General features: G+C 40.8%; 1 protein-coding gene across 1 annotated transcript; it reads right to left on the reverse strand.

The window, feature by feature from the left end:
- Positions 1–283: 283 nt before the first annotated feature.
- On the reverse strand, positions 284–17054 carry ctsz (cathepsin Z). The gene is made up of 6 exons (XM_034166852.1): positions 16876–17054; positions 15442–15605; positions 15101–15280; positions 14873–15023; positions 2227–2389; positions 284–951 (listed from the first exon to the last, which is right to left on the reverse strand). Exons 1-6 carry the CDS (start codon positions 16995–16997, stop codon positions 826–828), a joined length of 906 nt encoding a protein of 301 aa, XP_034022743.1. The 5' UTR covers positions 16998–17054; the 3' UTR covers positions 284–825.
- Positions 17055–18479: the final 1425 nt, after the last annotated feature.

An 18479-nucleotide genomic window follows, 5' to 3' on the forward strand; every position in this document is an offset into this window, starting at 1 on the left:
CACGATTGCGATGTGTCAAAGAAATCTGTGACTTCTATTTCTTTGCATTTACACAGAAAGGCGAGAAAATAAAAAGAGCAAACAGGCTACTGCAATAAGTTGCATTTTGGTTGCCAGTGAACAGTGAAGACGGCAGTTTGACACAGGCAGGTTTTTTTTTTTTCCTCCTAAGGCAGAGGGGTGTCTCAATTCATAGGGCTAGAGGCATACCCCTTCGCCGTACCCCTTGTTTTAAAAGGCTAGGGGTAGGGCCAAGGGGAACAAAAGAAAATTGAGTTTGGGGGTTAATGTCTTTATTGGGAGTCCACTTTCAGTAACTTAATGTTCTCATTTTTTCAGGCCATTTGAACAAAATAAAATCATTACAATAAAATCGGATCAAGAAAATATGACGTTATGAACTTAAAGACATGTTTTAACTAAATGTTAAGTTATTGATCATAAAAAATAAGATTTAGTGCATTAAGGCCAGACATTAAAAACATTCAGTGCTTTAGTGAGAGCTGTTCTTTGGCTTTGAGAAGTCGGCAGTTCTTGAGATGAAAATCATTTCTACCCTCTGTCATCCAGTGCGTAGGATTTCCATAGTGAAGAAAACACATATACACTCATTAGCACAGCATAAACAATACTTCTAAAATCTTAAACCTATAAAAATAAAATATTCATAAAATCTTCAGGTCTTGATTCCACCCGTGATAACTTTTTCCCTGAAATCTGAGCATTCCTAATTTTCAATAAAAACAGTTCCCTTTTCTACAGTTTGAAAGCAGAAATTAACAAATGCATGAGCTCTAATCCAGATGTGGAGAGCACTGGTTCTCTCTAGAAGTACGATTTGGAGACAATCGGGTCTCCGTACAAGCAGTCCTCCTCCACTGCCAGGTTGTATTTGCTTCCACTTCCTCCCTTGTAGGCACTGGTCACAATCCTGAGCCAACCTTTCTCACCCTGAGGAGAAGGATGGTTACAATAACAGATCACAAATAATTCACAAAATCTAACCGCTCCACTACGGAGGGCGACTGGACATTTTGTGAACTGCAGACCTAACTGGGTAAAGTACTTCACAAAATTTATTTCTTGATGCTTCATGTAAATCATAATTTGCCCAACAGAACACAGTTCAGACAGAAAAGTTACATTTTATCTCCTCCAGGCCTTTAGATTAAACATCAAAAATGAGTGAAGAAAACTACTGTATGATTGGATTTTAACTGAACAGGGTGTATGTTTATAAATGAAGACTGTCACCTTGTAAGGAGTACTAGGGTGAAGTTGCATTAGTTTGTCATAGAAGGATCAGTAGCTTTAGACAATGAAGGGTGAAAACGTTCTTTAAATGTAATTAGCAAATATAAGACATATCATGAAATGCAACTGAGTATGACAAGTTGCTAGGAATTATCAGAATTCCGAATCAGGTCTGTGCCATTTAGATATTGTTTGCCCTAGCATGAAACATTTGTGTAGTGATGGGCCATTAAAAAAAATTGCTAACAGGAGTAGTCGTCAGCATTTAACAATAGTGTTTTCTTTAAGATGGCCTGTCAGTCAAACACGACATGTCAACGTATCATCAGGTATAAAACACTACATTCCAAGTCAAGAAATCCAGTGATTCCTGGAAAACCTTCATGGAAAGATGATTTTGCTACAAGTCAACTTTAAAGTTACAGTGTGTAAGATTTAAGGCTGTTTATTAACAGAAAAGGAATAAAGCAATCATAACCATCCATTAGTGTATAATTACATGCAACAATAAATCAATGTGTTTTCATAAACTTAAAATGAGGCCTTCATATCTACTGGGGAGTGGGCCTCCTCATGGAGGACGCCATATTGCTACAGTACCCCAAAAGGGACATACTTGGTCCACCTTTTGCATATTGCCGCATGGCCAGAAGAATGTTAGAAAGAGGAATCAGAGGTTGCTCCCCTACATTCTACTGGTTGCCAGTGCAGGCTAAAGTTTAAGAACCCTCATTTTTGTGACATGGAGGATCATATATATTGTGTATCACAAGAGAAGACAAGGCAGGTTAAATTCCCGTTGCCAAAGAGGCAAAAGAAGGGAAGCGCGATATTGTGATCAGCAATGGTGATGCAATCTGTAGCCTCACCACTAGATGGCACTACATCCTACACTTTGTAGCTCTAAGAAAGCTCATGTGAAGACAAGCTGAGACTCAGCACTCATCTGTTTCTTTTATAACAAGGACTTACCCAAGGCTCTCCCCAGGAGTTGCGTACAACCCAGTATTCAACGCCATCCTCGACTCCCCATCCTGCCACTGACACAATGTGATTGATGGATGGATCCTCCACATACTCTGAGTAGACTCCTCCGGTGTATGCATCCAGTTTGTCTGTGGCCATAATCCCACAGCTGCAAAATAAAAAAAAAATACTGAAATCAGCAACTGAAGGCATGATGGCGGTGGTTACACGTCATCGGACTGGTGGAAATAAAGCACCTTCAGGCTGCAGCCAAAGTAGGCCGCCTGAATTTTATCAGTCATAATGTTGCTAGTGATAGTAGAACTGAACCACTTATCTTTTACCAACACACAACCCTTCAACCATGTTTCATTCATATTGGCTCCAAACTGTTAAGATTTTGAGTTTGAGCTCAAAGGATCTCTGTTAGCAACACATCCGTGGGCAGATAGACTATTGCTTATTATCCCTCCTGCGCTGTGAGCATTTCCGGAAAAATACACCTTACTCTGCATTTCTCAGCATGATGTACATTTTAGGATAAGCATAAACATCCTGTTGACTGACAGAGGGAAATGAATGTTTCTACGTCCAATAACTAAGCTTCTGAGTTTTCATTCGAAAGTGATGGCTCAGATTTACAGAGGATGTACAGAGAGGAGATGACACACGTCACCCCGAACCTCTTCATTTTCAGTCTAGACTCCCTCAGGGAAATTGTCTGTCAGATTATGAATCAGGCAGCCAGTTTTTACAGGCTGCCTGAACACGCAGATATATTTCTCACAATGGACAAAGTCAGAATACATTATTTTCAGGGGATCATGGACTTTCTATCCAACGTGCCAGAATCGTGAGAGAACTTTCTGAGGAGCTAATGGAGCTACTGTGGGACATTGTTCTCTGGGCAGCAATTGCACATGATCCGTACGTGAGGACTTATTTGATGGCATGGACCTGGACTTTGTTCTCTGGCTGGCGATCGTGCGTGATGAATTCTTTGATGGGTTTTCCTTCTTGTATTTTGTTCTCCCAGTGGAGCTGGTAGGCTTTGTTATTATTATTTTACTTTGAGAGAGTCTGTTGGACCAGCACGCTGGTTTAACTCTTATAGCTCTGACTGTGAAAATGCATGTGGAACACTGTTATTTTTCAGGCTGTCTGATCACAAAGATGTATTTCTTAGATTTTTCACAGTTATATAAATGACAACCCTTACAAGTGTGCACAAAGCTGAGCCTCTAGCAGAAACTGTTTTTAACAGGCTGCATTCATGATGACTGTGCACATACACTACATGGAGTGTGGCTGCTGCTTTTACTGTGACTGTATCAAAAACAGTTATCACTGAAAAATGATCCATCACAACATGACATCACACTTATGTAAACTTTGCAATTATTCTTAACGTTAGCAGCTACATTCCATTCAAGCACTTGCTGGGACAGTTTCCTGAAAGCTATATACGCTGTTGGAAACACTCGGAAAAACGAGTACTCACGAGTACTTTGTTTGTGGTAGTCTCCATAGCCGTTTGTTGCGAATGCCGTATACTTTTAGACCGGTCACGGAATTGTACAGAGTAATCCTGGTGTATCATCGGATGGACACCAATATCCTAAACCTAAGTTATGATTTTGGTGTGACGTCCTTTAAAAGGTAAGGCAATTTCAAAGGTTACAGGAACAACAGAATGGTGGCCACTGTTGGTATTTAATAGTGACCAAAAGTGCATCTTTAATCACTTTCTCAAATAAGCATTCCACATAAGTCAGCCAGAGACATGATTTGATTTGTGAAAAGGATGTTAAAAGTCAGGCGGCATGGTGGTTGTGGTTAGCACTGTTGTCTCACAACAAAGAGGTCCTGGGATTGATTCTATGGGTGCAAGTAACTGAAAATTTTTTGACTGAACATTTTCTGTGAGTGGACAGGACGTGGTCCCCTTGGGGGGTCTGGGGGCATGCCCTCCTGGAAAGTTTGAAAAAAATTTGTGCAATTTGACGCATTCTGAGAGCACTTTGGCTAGCTTGACAACCGGCCCTGAATTGGGCCATATACTAGTCTCTCTCTCCTAGCCTGTGATTGGTTGGCAGCTGAGACACTGCTGAGGCGTCAGCCTGACATTGATTTGGCGCGAGCACTGCTCTCCTATTGGTTATTTAGGAGAGGGAATTCCAGCGCTGCTCTCCTATAGAAGGGATCGCTGTTATTCCACCTTTCCTGCACATGTGCACACAGACTGTAGGCAGAAAACTCCAGACTCCAAGCAGATGCAGTGAGAAAACACACAGGAAGATGACTTCAGACTACGTGTCAACTCTTAATCTCGAAGATCAAAAGCGATATTGTGAGAAATTAAATCTTGGAGACGACGACCATGAAGGATTTCAGGTTTGGAAGCATACAATTATTTTATCAGTCGTCATGTGAGGGATCACTGTTATCAGCCTGCTGCTGCAGATGTCGATGTCTGAGCTCTTTCTGCTGTCTGGTCCCCTCTCTATGGGCTGAGTGCAGCAACAGGACATGCTTTGAAAGTGAGGAACTTTTTAAACGTGGTCCAAAAAAGACACTCCCGCAGAGTCCGGCCAGTGTGCGCCTTGTGCGTCAGACTGCAGTTAACCTGTGTTATAGAGTCATTAAATGCAGCAGTTATGTGTGTATGCAAGATTGGAAAAAAAAAATGATGGGAGGAAAAACAACGAGCCAAAGGTTTATCTGTAACCAAAAAAAAAAAAACAAACAAACAATAAAGCGGCTGCTTTAATTATATACACCCACACATTGATTACATGCACCTCTGTGGATCACACGACTTACCACAAATAAAATAACCAAAAAGATCCAAAAACACAAAATCAGCCCATCCATAACAATTTGAGAGCAGTGATGGGCACAGATAACCAAAAAATTATTAAAACAGATAATCAGATAACTGAAAAGTTATCTTTGATAAAGTTAAAACGAAAAACCACCCAAAAATGTATCGGAAGTTACAGATAATTGATAAATTCCAGTATTGTCTCTGGTACACTTGCAACTACTAACAAGTTGATTTTGACTTTAACACCACGATCACTTCTGAAAGCATCAAAGGCGATGACAGACTCAAACAATCAGTTAGCGCTGCTGTCTTTGGGCGTCCTGCCCCCTGCTGGAAGTTCCATTTTACTACATGGCCTCCAGCACAAACGCAGCTGAGAGTAGCCACAAAGCTCAACTCTCTACTCAATGACAGCCCTGCCGTCAGGCGGAGGTCTTGGAAAATAAAGCAATGCTGACTTATGGTTTGGTGAAAATAAAATGAATACTGATAGACTAACTCCATTAATGTCAATTCTGTCATTTGTGCAAAGTTAACATATATCTTTTAATGTTGAATAATGCACTAATTCTGAAGTTTTGTAACAAACACAGACAGATGGCATTCTGGGTAAAATGTGCCTCCGCTAACACTGATTAGTTGACTCATTCATTCTGTGTAAACCAACACGTTAATGTGAGGTGTGTCACGTGTTGGTGTTTACAGATAAATGTGGTTTTGTAAAATATGCCATTTTTTATTTGAAAAAAGGCATTTTCAAAAAAACAAAAAAAAAACAACCAAACAAAAAAGCGAAGTTGTAATTAGATAATTGTCTGATATAACCGGTGTCAAAATAAATAGAACACTGCCATGATCTAAATCAAATCAAATCAATTTTATTTATATAGCGCCAAATCACAACAAACAGTTGCCCCAAGGCGCTTTGTATTGTAAGGCAAAAGCCATACAATAATTACAGAAAAACCCCAACGGTCAAAACGACCCCCTGTGAGCAAGTACTTGGCGACAGTGGGAAGGAAAAACTCCCTTTTAACAGGAAGAAACCTCCAGCAGAACCAGGCTCAGGGAGGGGCAGTCTTCTGCTGGGACTGGTTGGGGCTGAGGGGAGAGAATCAGGAAAAAGACATGCTGTGGAAGAGAGCAGAGATCAATCACTAATGATTAAATGCAGAGTGGTGCATACAGAGCAAAAAGAGAAAGAAACACTCAGTGCATCATGGGAACCCCCAGCAGTCTAAGTCTATAGCAGCGTAACTACGGGATGGTTCAGGGTCACCTGATCCAGCCCTAACTATAAGTGTTAGCAAAAAGGAAAGTTTTAAGCCTAATCTTAAAAGTAGAGAGGGTGTCTGTCTCCCTGATCCGAATTGGGAGCTGGTTCCACAGGAGAGGAGCCTGAAAGCTCAAGGCTCTGCCTCCCATTCTATTCTTAAAAACCCTAGGAACTACAAGTAAGCCTGCAGTCTGAGAGCGAAGCGCTCTATTGGGTGATATGGTACTATGAGGTCCCTAAGATAAGATGGGACCTGATTATTCAAAACCTTATAAGTAAGAAGAAGAATTTTAAATTCTATTCTAGAATTAACAGGAAGCCAATGAAGAGAGGCCAATATGGGTGAAATATGCTCTCTCCTTCTAGTCCCCGTCAGTACTCTAGCTGCAGCATTTTGAATTAACTGAAGGCTTTTCAGGGAACTTTTAGGACAACCTGATAATAATGAAATACAATAGTCCAGCCTAGAGGAAATAAATGCATGAATTAGTTTTTCAGCATCACTCTGAGACAAGACCTTTCTAATTTTAGAGATATTGCGCAAATGCAAAAAAGCAGTCCTACATATTTGCTTAATATGCGCATTGAAGGACATATCCTGATCAAAAATGACTCCAACATTTCTCACAGTATTACTAGACGTCAGGGTAATGCCATCCAGAGTAAGGATCTGGTTAGACACCATGTTTCTAAGATTTGTGGGGCCAAGTACAATAACTTCAGTTTTATCTGAATTTAAAAGCAGGAAATTAGAGGTCATCCATGTCTTTATGTCTGTAAGACATTCCTGCAGTTTAACTAATTGGTGTGTGTCCTCTGGCTTGATGGATAGATAAAGCTTGGTATCATCTGCGTAACAATGAAAATTTAAGCAATGCTTTCTAATAATACTGCCTAAGGGAAGCATGTATAAAGTGAATAAAATTGGTCCTAGCACAGAACCTTGTGGAACTCTATAATTAACCTTAGTCTGTGAAGAAGACTCACCATTTACATGAACAAATTGTAATCTATTAGATGAATATGATTCAAACCACTGCAGCGCAGTGCCTTTAATACCTATGGCATGCTCTAATCTCTGTAATAAAATTTTATGGTCAACAGTATCAAAAGCAGCACTGAGGTCTAACAGGACAAGCACAGAGATGAGTCCACTGTCTGAGGCCATAAGAAGATCATTTGTAACCTTCACTAATGCTGTTTCTGTACTATGATGAATTCTAAAGCCTGACTGAAACTCTTCAAATAGACCATTCCTCTGCAGATGATCAGTTAGTTGTTTTACAACTACCCTTTCAAGAATCTTTGAGAGAAAAGGAAGGTTGGAGATTGGCCTATAATTAGCTAAGATAGCTGGGTCAAGTGATGGCTTTTTAAGTAATGGTTTAATTACTGCCACCTTAAAAGCCTGTGGTACATAGCCAACTAATAAAGATAGATTGATCATATTTAAGATCGAAGCATTAATTAATGGTAGGGCTTCCTTGAGCAGCCTGGTAGGAATGGGGTCTAAGACATGTTGATGGTTTGGAGGAAGTAACTAATGAAAATAACTCAGACAGAACAATCGGAGAGAAAGAGTCTAACCAAATACCAGCATTACTGAAAGCAGCCAAAGATAACGATATGTCTTTGGGATGGTTATGAGTAATTTTTTCTCTAATAGTTAAAATTTTATTAGCAAAGAAAGTCATGAAGTCATTACTAGTTAAAGGAATACTCAGCTCAATAGAGCTCTGACTCTTTGTCAGCCTGGCTACAGTGCTGAAAAGAAACCTGGGGTTGTTCTTATTTTCTTCAATTAGTGATGAGTAGTAAGATGTCCTAGCTTTACGGAGGGCTTTTTTATAGTGCAACAGACTCTCTTTCCAGGCTAAGTGAAGATCTTCTACAACCCCTGGCAAAAATTATGGAATCACCGGCCTCGGAGGATGTTCATTCAGTTGTTTAATTTTGTAGAAAAAAAGCAGATCACAGACATGACACAAAACTAAAGTCATTTCAAATGGCAACTTTCTGGCTTTAAGAAACACTATAAGAAATCAAGAAAAAAAGATTGTGGCAGTCAGTAACGGTTACTTTTTTAGACCAAGCAGAGGAAAAAATATGGAATCACTCAATTCTGAGGAAAAAATTATGGAATCACCCTGTAAATTTTCATCCCCAAAACTAACACCTGCATCATATCAGATCTGCTCATTAGTCTGCATCTAAAAAGGAGTGAACACACCTTGGAGAGCTGTTGCACCAAGTGGACTGACATGAATCATGGCTCCAACACAAGAGATGTCAACTGAAACAAAGGAGAGGATTATCAAACTCTTAAAAGAGAGTAAATCATCACGCAATGTTGCAAAAGATGTTGGTTGTTCACAGTCAGCTGTGTCTAAACTCTGGACCAAATACAAACAACATGGGAAGGATGTTAAAGGCAAACATACTGGTAGACCAAGGAAGACATCAAAGCGTCAAGACAGAAAACTTAAAGCAATATGTCTCAAAAATCGAAAAATGTACAACAAAACAAATGAGGAACGAATGGGAGGAAACTGGAGTCAACGTCTGTGACCGAACTGTAAGAAACCGCCTAAAGGAAATGGGATTTACATACAGAAAACGAAAGGCATCATTAACACCTAAACAGAAAAAAAAACAAGGTTACAATGGGCTAAGGAAAAGCAATTGTGGACTGTGGATGACTGGATGAAAGTCATATTCAGTGATGAATCTCGAATCTGCATTGGGCAAGGTGATGATGCTGGAACTTTTGTTTGGTGCCTTTCCAATGAGATTTATAAAGATGACTGCCTGAAGAGAACATGTAAATTTCCACAGTCATTGATGATATGGGGCTGCATATCAGGTAAAGGCACTGGGGAGATGGCTGTCATTACATCATCAATAAATGCACAAGTTTACGTTGATATTTTGGACAATTGAAAGGATGTTTGGGGATGATATCATTTTTCAAGATGATAATGCATCTTGCCATAGAGCAAAAACTGCAAAAACATTCCTTGCAAAAAGACACATAGGGTCAATGTCATGGCATAGGGTCAATGTCAATGAGCAGATCTGATTTGATGCAGGTGTTAATTTGGGGGATGAAAATTTACAGGGTGATTCCATAATTTGTTCCTCAGAATTGAGTGATTCCATATTTTTTTCCTCTGCTTGGTCTAAAAAAGTAACCATTACTGACTGCCACAATCTTTTTTTCTTGATTTCTTATAGTGTTTCTTAAAGCCAGAAAGTTGCCATTTGAAATGACTTTAGTTTTGTGTCATGTCTGTGATCTGCTTTTTTTCTACAAAATTAAACAACTGAATGAACATCCTCTGAGGCCGGTGATTCCATAATTTTTGCCAGGGGTTGTAAATTAGTGAGACGCCATTTCCTCTCCAACTTACGGGTTATCTGCTTTAAGCTGCGAGTTTGTGAGTTATACCACGGAGTCAGACACTTCTGATTTAAGGCTCTCTTTTTCAGAGGAGCTACAGCACCAAAGTTGTGCTCAATGAGGATGTAAAACTATTGATGAGATAATCTATCTCACTCACAGAGTTTAGGTAGCTACTCTGCACTGTGTTGGTATATGGCATTGGAGAACATAACAAAGAAGGAATCATGTCCTTAAACCTAGTTACAGCGCTTTCCAAAAGACTTCTACTGTAATGAATCTACTGGTGCCAGTGTGCGTTTTGGCCTTTTTTCAGCAGATTTTTCATTTGTGCGAGAATTTTTTTGGATCGCACCGAGTTTCAGGTTAATCATGCGTCCTGCATCGTTTAGTGTACATGGAGTAATGAGCTGCGTTTCACATCTCACGACCACCTCCTGATCAGCGATCGTATGGTCAGATGAAAATCAAACCTGTTTGATATTCTGGTTGGCCGTCATGAGGGTATCCTGCTGCTGAAGCACTACAAGCGTCCAACCTCTCGCACTGTGCCTGTGCAAACACTGCAGACCTGTCCTGTAATTTTTTTTTTGTTTTGTTTTTAAACTTTGATGTCTCCCATCGAGAGTTTTTGTAAATTAAGTTTGAAAAAAAAATGCTTCTGTTTACGTTTTGCTTCTGGAAACACGAGTCCGACGTGTGGTTTTTGAACGTATAATGTGTGTGAGAACATAAATTGTGCGCTCTGAACTTTTACACCATGCGGTTCTGTGTACAGTTTGAGCTGGAACCAAGTACAATGATTGAAAATATCAGCCCAGCTTCAGGGCCAATACTGCCATGAACACTACTGGCCAGTAGATGGCAGAGACCTTGAAACCTTGCCAAAACAAAATTCCAGATAATCTGTGTCTGCTACGTTTAAGATGCGTGGAATTTAATAAACGCAAACACAATAACGTCTATAAACCCAGAGAATATATTCACGAGAGTTTTAGGCACTAGAGTTTAATGCTGTTGTCTGTGGAGCCTGATCAGAGTGTCTCAAATGCATTTCTCATGTCGTGAACGTACTGAGATTACCCTATCATACCCATAATGCACCTGGACACAGCATGTCCACACTAAAACCTTAAAAATTAGTGCATTACTTTAAAACTAAAACATATATCTGATATTTTCACTTTATGAAACTTCAGACGTGATGTTAATTTAAATAACTTGTCCGAAATTAGTTTAGTTAAAATTTGAACCGTAAGTTAAAAATGTATGCCTCTGGATGACTTGGCTGATATTGCCCTCGTATCAGTATGGGGTTAAAAGAAATGAGGGTTTTTTTTGTGACCAGTTTTCTTTGCCTACAGAGGATAGAGTGGTTTCTTCTAGAAGCAGCTCTTCTCTGTTTGCAGAGAGTAGAACTACACATCTATTACAAAACATTTAACAGGTAGGTGCTCAACTGATTTTAAATTTTATAAGAGTTTGTAGCTGTTCAGCTTTGTTTACCACGTTAACAGTCTAAAAATTATCGGACTAAAATTTATCGAAAGATAATTAGTCCGATAATGGTTCTCAAAGTTATCTGAAAAGATAATCCGATAATGAAAACATTATCTTTGATAATTATCGCTTATCGGAACTGTGCCCACCACTGGTGTATTCATACATTTTAACAACCTGAAAGCCACCAGACCAGTTAGAACAGAACCATGGGTTCTTGGACAGTCGCCTCTGCGTTTCTTCTCTCTGGTTTTATTTCTTCCGCGGCTTACAGTCATTTTGACACCGGTGAGCCCAACTTTACACTTTCTGTTCACTTTGTGTCTGCAAAATCGAAGGGATTTACTAGTTTGCAGCACTCATAACTTCAGAGAAAACCAAAAGAAAAAAGAACAGAAGGGGGGGGGGGTTATTTTTAATGTGATGAGTTTGAACAGAGGGTGAGCTCATGTGATCTCATCTACCACCTCTACTGGACACAATTCTGAGCCAAACCACATCCGATCCTTGAGGCTAAATGCTTGCAAAGTGAAAATCTTTCAAATGGATTATCATCCAGCTGGATGTGATGCGTTTTTTATGCACAGCGCTGATCTGTCAGCATGTGATGGATCACGGAGTGCGCACAGTCAGTGGCTGCAGAAGAGTTTTCTGCCTACCAGTGTGGGCCCCGCCCAGAGTGTGACATCATCACGATTCCTTCTATAGGTCGTTTAGGAGTGGGAAATCTCACTCTAAAATGGAGGCCAGTGTCCGGCCGTATTCATAGCAGGGCAGGTGTCGGGCTACACTTTGGTCAGTTTTTCTTGGTTTAAAACACAGTGGTATTTGACTCTTATATTGGAACAAAATATGGCTCAAGTCTTAATTTCATTAAAATTTATTTTCTATCTTGTATGTATTGTCTGTAACAAGTTTCCACAAATGGACTGACTGTCTGCATTAACTGACTTGAATTCTGCTTTCATTGTTTTCATTCTATACGAGGTCTATTAGAAAAGTATCCAACCTTATTATTTTTTTCAAAAACCATATGGATTTGAATCACGTGTGATTACATCAGACATGCTTGAACCCTCGTGGGCATGCAAGAGTTTTTTCACGCCTGTTGGTTACGTCATTCACCTGCGGGCAGTCTTTGAGTGAGGAGTGGCCCACCCGCTCGTCGATTTTTTTTTCATTGTTTAGGAATGGCTCAGAGACTGCTGCTTTGTTTGATCAAAATTTTTTCAAAACTGTAAGGCACAACTGAGTGGACACCATTCGATAAATTCAGCTGGTTTTCAGTAAAAATTTTAACGGCTGATGAGAGATTTTGGTCTGGTAGTGTCGCCGGAAGGACGGCCCATGGTGCCTGACGGCGATCTGCGCTTCGAGGCGGCAGCGTCTCACCGTTTCAAGTTGATAACTTCCACATTTCAGGCTCTGTTGACCCAGGAAGTCGTCAGAGAACAGAGAACTTTCAGAAGAAGTCGGCATGAGGAGTTTATTCGAACATTCCATTGGTAACGGACATTTTGTAATGAAAGAACGTGCGGGCAGAGTCGCATGTCGGGCCGGACCCGACCGCGGGGGGTCGCGACAGGAAAAACACCTCCGTTGGAAACCTTAACGGACAAGTTGGAACATGCCCAAGCTGTTAAACAATTTCTCAGTTACTCACTTGTTGAAAGCCATCAAAAGCCGCCTGAATTTTACAAATGGTTTTCAACACGGAGGTGTTTTTCCTGTCGCGGCGCACACAGATTCGCTGAGTCATCATGGAAACGACTCAGCGAATTTGTGCGCACGTCTTTCATTAAAAAATGTCCTTAAACAGTGGAATGTCCACATAAAGTCCTCATGCCGGCCTCTTCTGAATCTTCTCTGTTCTCTCACGACGTCCTGGGTGAATTAAGCCTTAAATTAGGATGTTTTCAGGTCGAAACAGGCTGACGACAGCGCCTGGAAGCGCTGCGCGACGTCCCGCTCCGTGGGAAGTCCTTACACCGACAGAAACACCCCATAATCTCTCATCAGCCGTTAAGCTTTTCACCAAAAACCAGCTTAATTTCTCGAATAGTGTCCACTCGGATATTCCTCACAGGTCCAGAAAAAATTTTGATAAAGCAACGCGCGCCGTCTCGAGCAGTGTGTGAAACAAAGGAATTCAGCCGAGAGGACGGGACCACATCTCACTCAAGGCCTGCCCACAGGGAAATGACGTCACCGACACGCGTGAAAAACCTCACGCATGCGCACGAGGGTTCAAGCGTGATTGGTGTAATCGCACGTCATTCAAATCCATATAGTTAAAAAAAAAATGTCGGTTTCTTATCTAATAGACCTCGTATTTATCAAATCAAGTGTGTCTTATAAAACAAATCAATTGCACCCTTTCATCAATTAAGCCTTTTGCCACTTTTAAGTCATTTAAAACTGATGCAATAGTTAAAAAAAAAAGACCATCACAATATCAAGACCGCATATTAATGCAAACTCCACTGCAGCGCTTTCAAATGCTACCAGTTTCAAAATAAATAATAAAATAACCAATGAATATAGCTGTACAGTATTTAGCACAGTAATTTAATTATACCTCAAAATATATCTAGTCATTTTTGAGTTTATACAAACTGAAAGAAGTCAATTGTAAGGCCTGAAGGAAGTTTATATAGGAAGCATTTTAGCCATAAGGTCAAGTGAGAGGGGGAAATGTTGGCTTTTTAAATACTTGAAAGACACTGGACTCGAGATGATTTAGTACTGCTATGATGGACTGATGCAGCAGGTGGCAGCAGTGCAACAAAAAGGATGCCGGCTGCCATTACACGCCACAAAAGAAGAAGGGTTTGTTTTTCTCTACAGGGTCACGTTTTGAGAAAAAGCGCATTTTGTGTCAAAATAAAGTCATAAAATACATATTTTTAGTAAGTTATATGACATAAAGGGAACATGGAAACAAATTTTGATGGAAATCTGTATACAAACGGAGGTTTTGCACATGGATTGCCTACTCCGGGTCGGGAATACGGTCTTGCCCCAGGTGAAGGAGTTCAAGTACCTCGGGGTCCTGTTCACGAGTGAGGGGACGATGGAGTGTGCGACTGGCCGGAGAATCAGCACAGCAGGGGCGGTGTTGCATCCGTGCTACTGTACTGTTGTGACGAAAAGGGAGCTGACCCAAAAGGCGAAGCTCTCGCTCTACTGGTCAATCTTCATTCCTACTCTCACCTAGGTGACCTTTAAAAGTCATCCAATAAAAGCACAGCTATTTTTGAAAGGAGGAGACTGACTAGTTGTCTGTCTGGCTGGTTGCCATCCAGGACCCAAAACTGTTCTGTGGTTTTGTAGATGTGGTGATGTGCAATACCGGTGCATGCTCCAAGACCTGACTTTGAAAGGTCAAAATAAAGGTCACAGTTTTGAACTCAAACTGTTTGGAGCAATATGGATTAAACATGATGATATGGTCATGAGTTGAAATCATGAATAAAGTGGTTCAGTTTTGGTCGGATCCACACACAGAACCGTACGTCATGGTTTGACTGAATCCCAACAAATGGATGGACATGACTCCGTGTCAGACATGTAAGGGTGGTGCACTCTGTCTTGCCTTGAACTTAAGGTGTTTCATCGATTAGTATGTGAACCACGTGGAGCTGCAAACCTGATTGGTCCGCCTTTGTAGATCTCGGCCATCATTTTCTCCCTCCCGCTGATAGAGCCGTAGTCCTCCACTTTCCACAGGGTGTAGTTCTTCACAATGCTACACTGTCCAAACGTGGAGCAGGTGCCACACTGATTGAAGTCTTTGCACTCTGTTGACAAGGACACAAAGCGTGCACAGCATGGACACACACAAGCATGACTAACCATCACGCGGAGCAACACTCACCCTGGTCTTTAGCCTGATAATTATTACACGTCTCGTCTGGGATGCCATGAGTGTGAGCGTACGCCCAAACGCCACTGTGATCGCCGCCATGGCAGCTGCCAGCATCAGCACAGTCAATCACGTTTTGCACAGACAGGTAAGCAGAGGGCCACGCCCCTTTGCGTTTGATGTTGATACGATCTGGCCACGAAAGAAAAAAAAAGATGCTAACAGCTTCTCGTCATCACAAAGCCCCTGTGTTTCCTCAGAATGAAGAACAAATACACCTCCCAAACACGTCTGGACTAGAGCTGAATTAACTTTTTTTGATGTTTGGGGGGGGGGGTGCTGGTGGACCATACCTGCCATGGCGCTGGTGCTGCCGTGCGCCCAGCAGGAACCGCAGTACTGCGGAATGTGCTGGTTTCGAGTTGTACTGGCATAGTTCACGCCGTTGATGTTCCTCCAGTCCCACACCTTTGGCAGATCAGAGACATTTAGAGTCTCATGAGGACGGGGTGACTTCCTGTGAAGACAAAACCGTTCATTAAAAACCTGTTCTCCAAACATATTGTTTTTTTTAAATCACTTCCTTCATTCCTGCACAACAGCGATCAAAGTCCAGATTCAAGTTTTCAAAATATATGAAAGAAGGCCTCAACAAGTTTCATTGTTTTATAGTACATAAACTGGGCAAAATATCAAGAGTCTCTCTCGGTCCTTGATTGAATAATAATACAACAAAAGTGTAAACGTGGTCATCATGTGGAAGTCAGCACTAATCATTTGTGGTTTCAAACAAGTTCTCTGTTTGGCTTTAATCAAAGACTGATCAGTGTTTATCTAAATCAGCACAAAACAAGAACTTCTGAGTTTAATTTTCAATAAATGCTGATTTCATCTCCATAAGTGATTTATTCAGTGCCACCGCTCATCATGAATGGATCCTTTTTTGAAGTTTATCAGTTTATTGATGGGTTCATGTAGTGATCCACAAATCCTTGTAAATGTAATAAGTTGTGAATTGTTTGACAAATATTTTCAGATCAGGCAGACGGTGTTTAAACAGACTGAACAGTGTCACTGTGCAACATCACCTGCTTTTTTGAGGTCTGCTTTCTCTGGAGGGGAATTTTTAGTTGAAATAACTTCCTCAACCTCTGACACACTGAGCCACATGACTTTCAAAGCAAAGACAGTAGATGTGAAACCCAGTTCTTGTACAAAACCCAATGTTGCACTGGCTGTTGTTTCCTCTAAAAATCATCATTATTATTACTAAGTGGGTTAGAGGGTAAATAAATCACTACTGTTTGCTTGTGTGTGGACCATCTGAAAATTTTAATGTACTTATACTATTTGTTTCTCTTGGTCACAAAAAAAGTTGACTAAATTTACAGATAATCGTATCTCAGGAACTACACTAGATACTGAAATGTGGTATTTGCTCTCCTGGGGCAAAAAAAAAAAAAAAAAAAAAATTATATATATATATATATATATCAGAACTCAGATTTTGGCGGATGTGACTGAGGCACCGCAATTTCCCTGAGGGAGTCTTCCCAAGGGATTAATAAAATTCTGTCTAATCTCTACAAATCAGAGCCATTCTGTCAGAGAAGTGTCATTATTTAGGCAGTAATGTGCTTCCATACAGCCATGACGTCACTTCACATTAAGTACAGCAGTGTGTAACATAAATACCGTTTCGCTCATCAGACTGATTTTTTTTTCAGTGTTAATTTAGACTTCTGACGGCACATTTTAAACGTTAACGACACATATGAGAAACTTACTTGAGGCCAAAGTTGTTTGTTCTCGCCCTGCGGACGTAACAGGGCTGTTTGGGGTTAAAAAACACGGCGGCTGAGACAACGGACAGAGAGAAGAGGACAAAAACTAGACGTGTCCCAGCCATGCTGTCTGACTGTCACAGGACAAAAACACCGACCGACCCACCGACGTGCGATAAACCCGCTCCAAGAGCTACTGTCACATGACCACAACACGACCAGTCACATGGAGGCAGCCGCGAATTTCCAAGAAGTCACGTGCTTTAAAGAAAAAAAAAAGAAAGACCTGTGTTTAGCAAACTTTTATTTGTTTAAGGAGTTGATTTAAAATAATATTTCCTTATCCTTCCATAAAACGTAAACAACACAGCAGGAAGAAAGTTGCACTGTGCAATTTTTCTAATCACTTCGTGGCTTCCCTCAGGGGCAGATCCAGGGGAGGGTGTGGGGGGCGCATCCCCCCTTTTCATGGACCAAAAACCTGCTGAATGCTGTTTTTGAATACTCTCTTCAGCAACAAGAGACTCAGCTAAATAAATTTGTACTAGAACCATGACTCAGTAAGGTATAGCAAGGTTGTTCACCTTTTTAGCCAAAGACATTTCAGATGTTGCTGACTGTCAAAATGTGAATCTGCTTCAAATCGTGAATTATCCGCAAACCATTAATGAAAATTTACACAAACCATGAATATCCACGAACCGTAATATGTTTGCTATAAACCATAAATAAAATATCCCACAAAATATGAACATTGGTCACACAAAATAAGTAGCAAAACATGAATATCATTCATGATATGTATTTTCTTGCAGTTTAAATAGTTTATGGATGTCAGTTTACGGATAAATTACTTCTTGATCGCAAACCCTATCTCCGCAAAAACATTTTATTTTCTTTTGGTGGGGGGAGCTCGGCCCAAGTGGGCTCACGCTTCTGGGGTCAAGTGTCCGCCCCTGCTGGGCGTGACCCGCTCCGGGGACCATGACAGGTGGGGAGTTTGACTGGGGCAGTACAACTGTCCAACGGTAACGCGTGTACAAGTCGAGGGGTGCGCAGTCATAATCCAACCAATGGTTCGCACCATTGGCTCCTCAGCCAAGAACATACAGTACACCACCTCATGAAGAAATTCACGTTTCGAGAGATATTTTTTCAAGTATTCACATTTTGTAATTCACGATTTGCAGCTGATTCACATTTTGGGAGCTAACAGATGCCCTATGTTACAACGTCATAGCATCAAGAAACGGAAAACAAAAACAGAAGAGCAACAAAAACAGAGTTGCATTGACATAAAAAAGCAGTCCATCATGGGTACCTCGGTGGTTGAATAGGTAAGTCTTGGACAGATAGGTAAGACTGTACAAATTCAAATTAATAAAGAACAGATTATAAAGTATCTTTTATAACCTGGTGATGATCTAGTGGTTAAGGCGTTGGGCTTGAAACCAGAAAATCTTCGGTTCAAATCCCAGCCTGACTGGAAAATCACTAAGAGCCCTTGGGCAAGGTCTTTAATCCCCTATTGCTCCCGGTGTGTAGTGAGCGCTTTGTATGGCAGCACCCTCACATCGGGGTGAAAGTGAGGGTTTATTTGTAAAGCG

The sequence above is a fragment of the Thalassophryne amazonica genome, chromosome 3 (genome assembly GCF_902500255.1).
Source record: "Thalassophryne amazonica chromosome 3, fThaAma1.1, whole genome shotgun sequence".
Lineage (NCBI taxonomy): Eukaryota > Metazoa > Chordata > Actinopteri > Batrachoidiformes > Batrachoididae > Thalassophryne > Thalassophryne amazonica.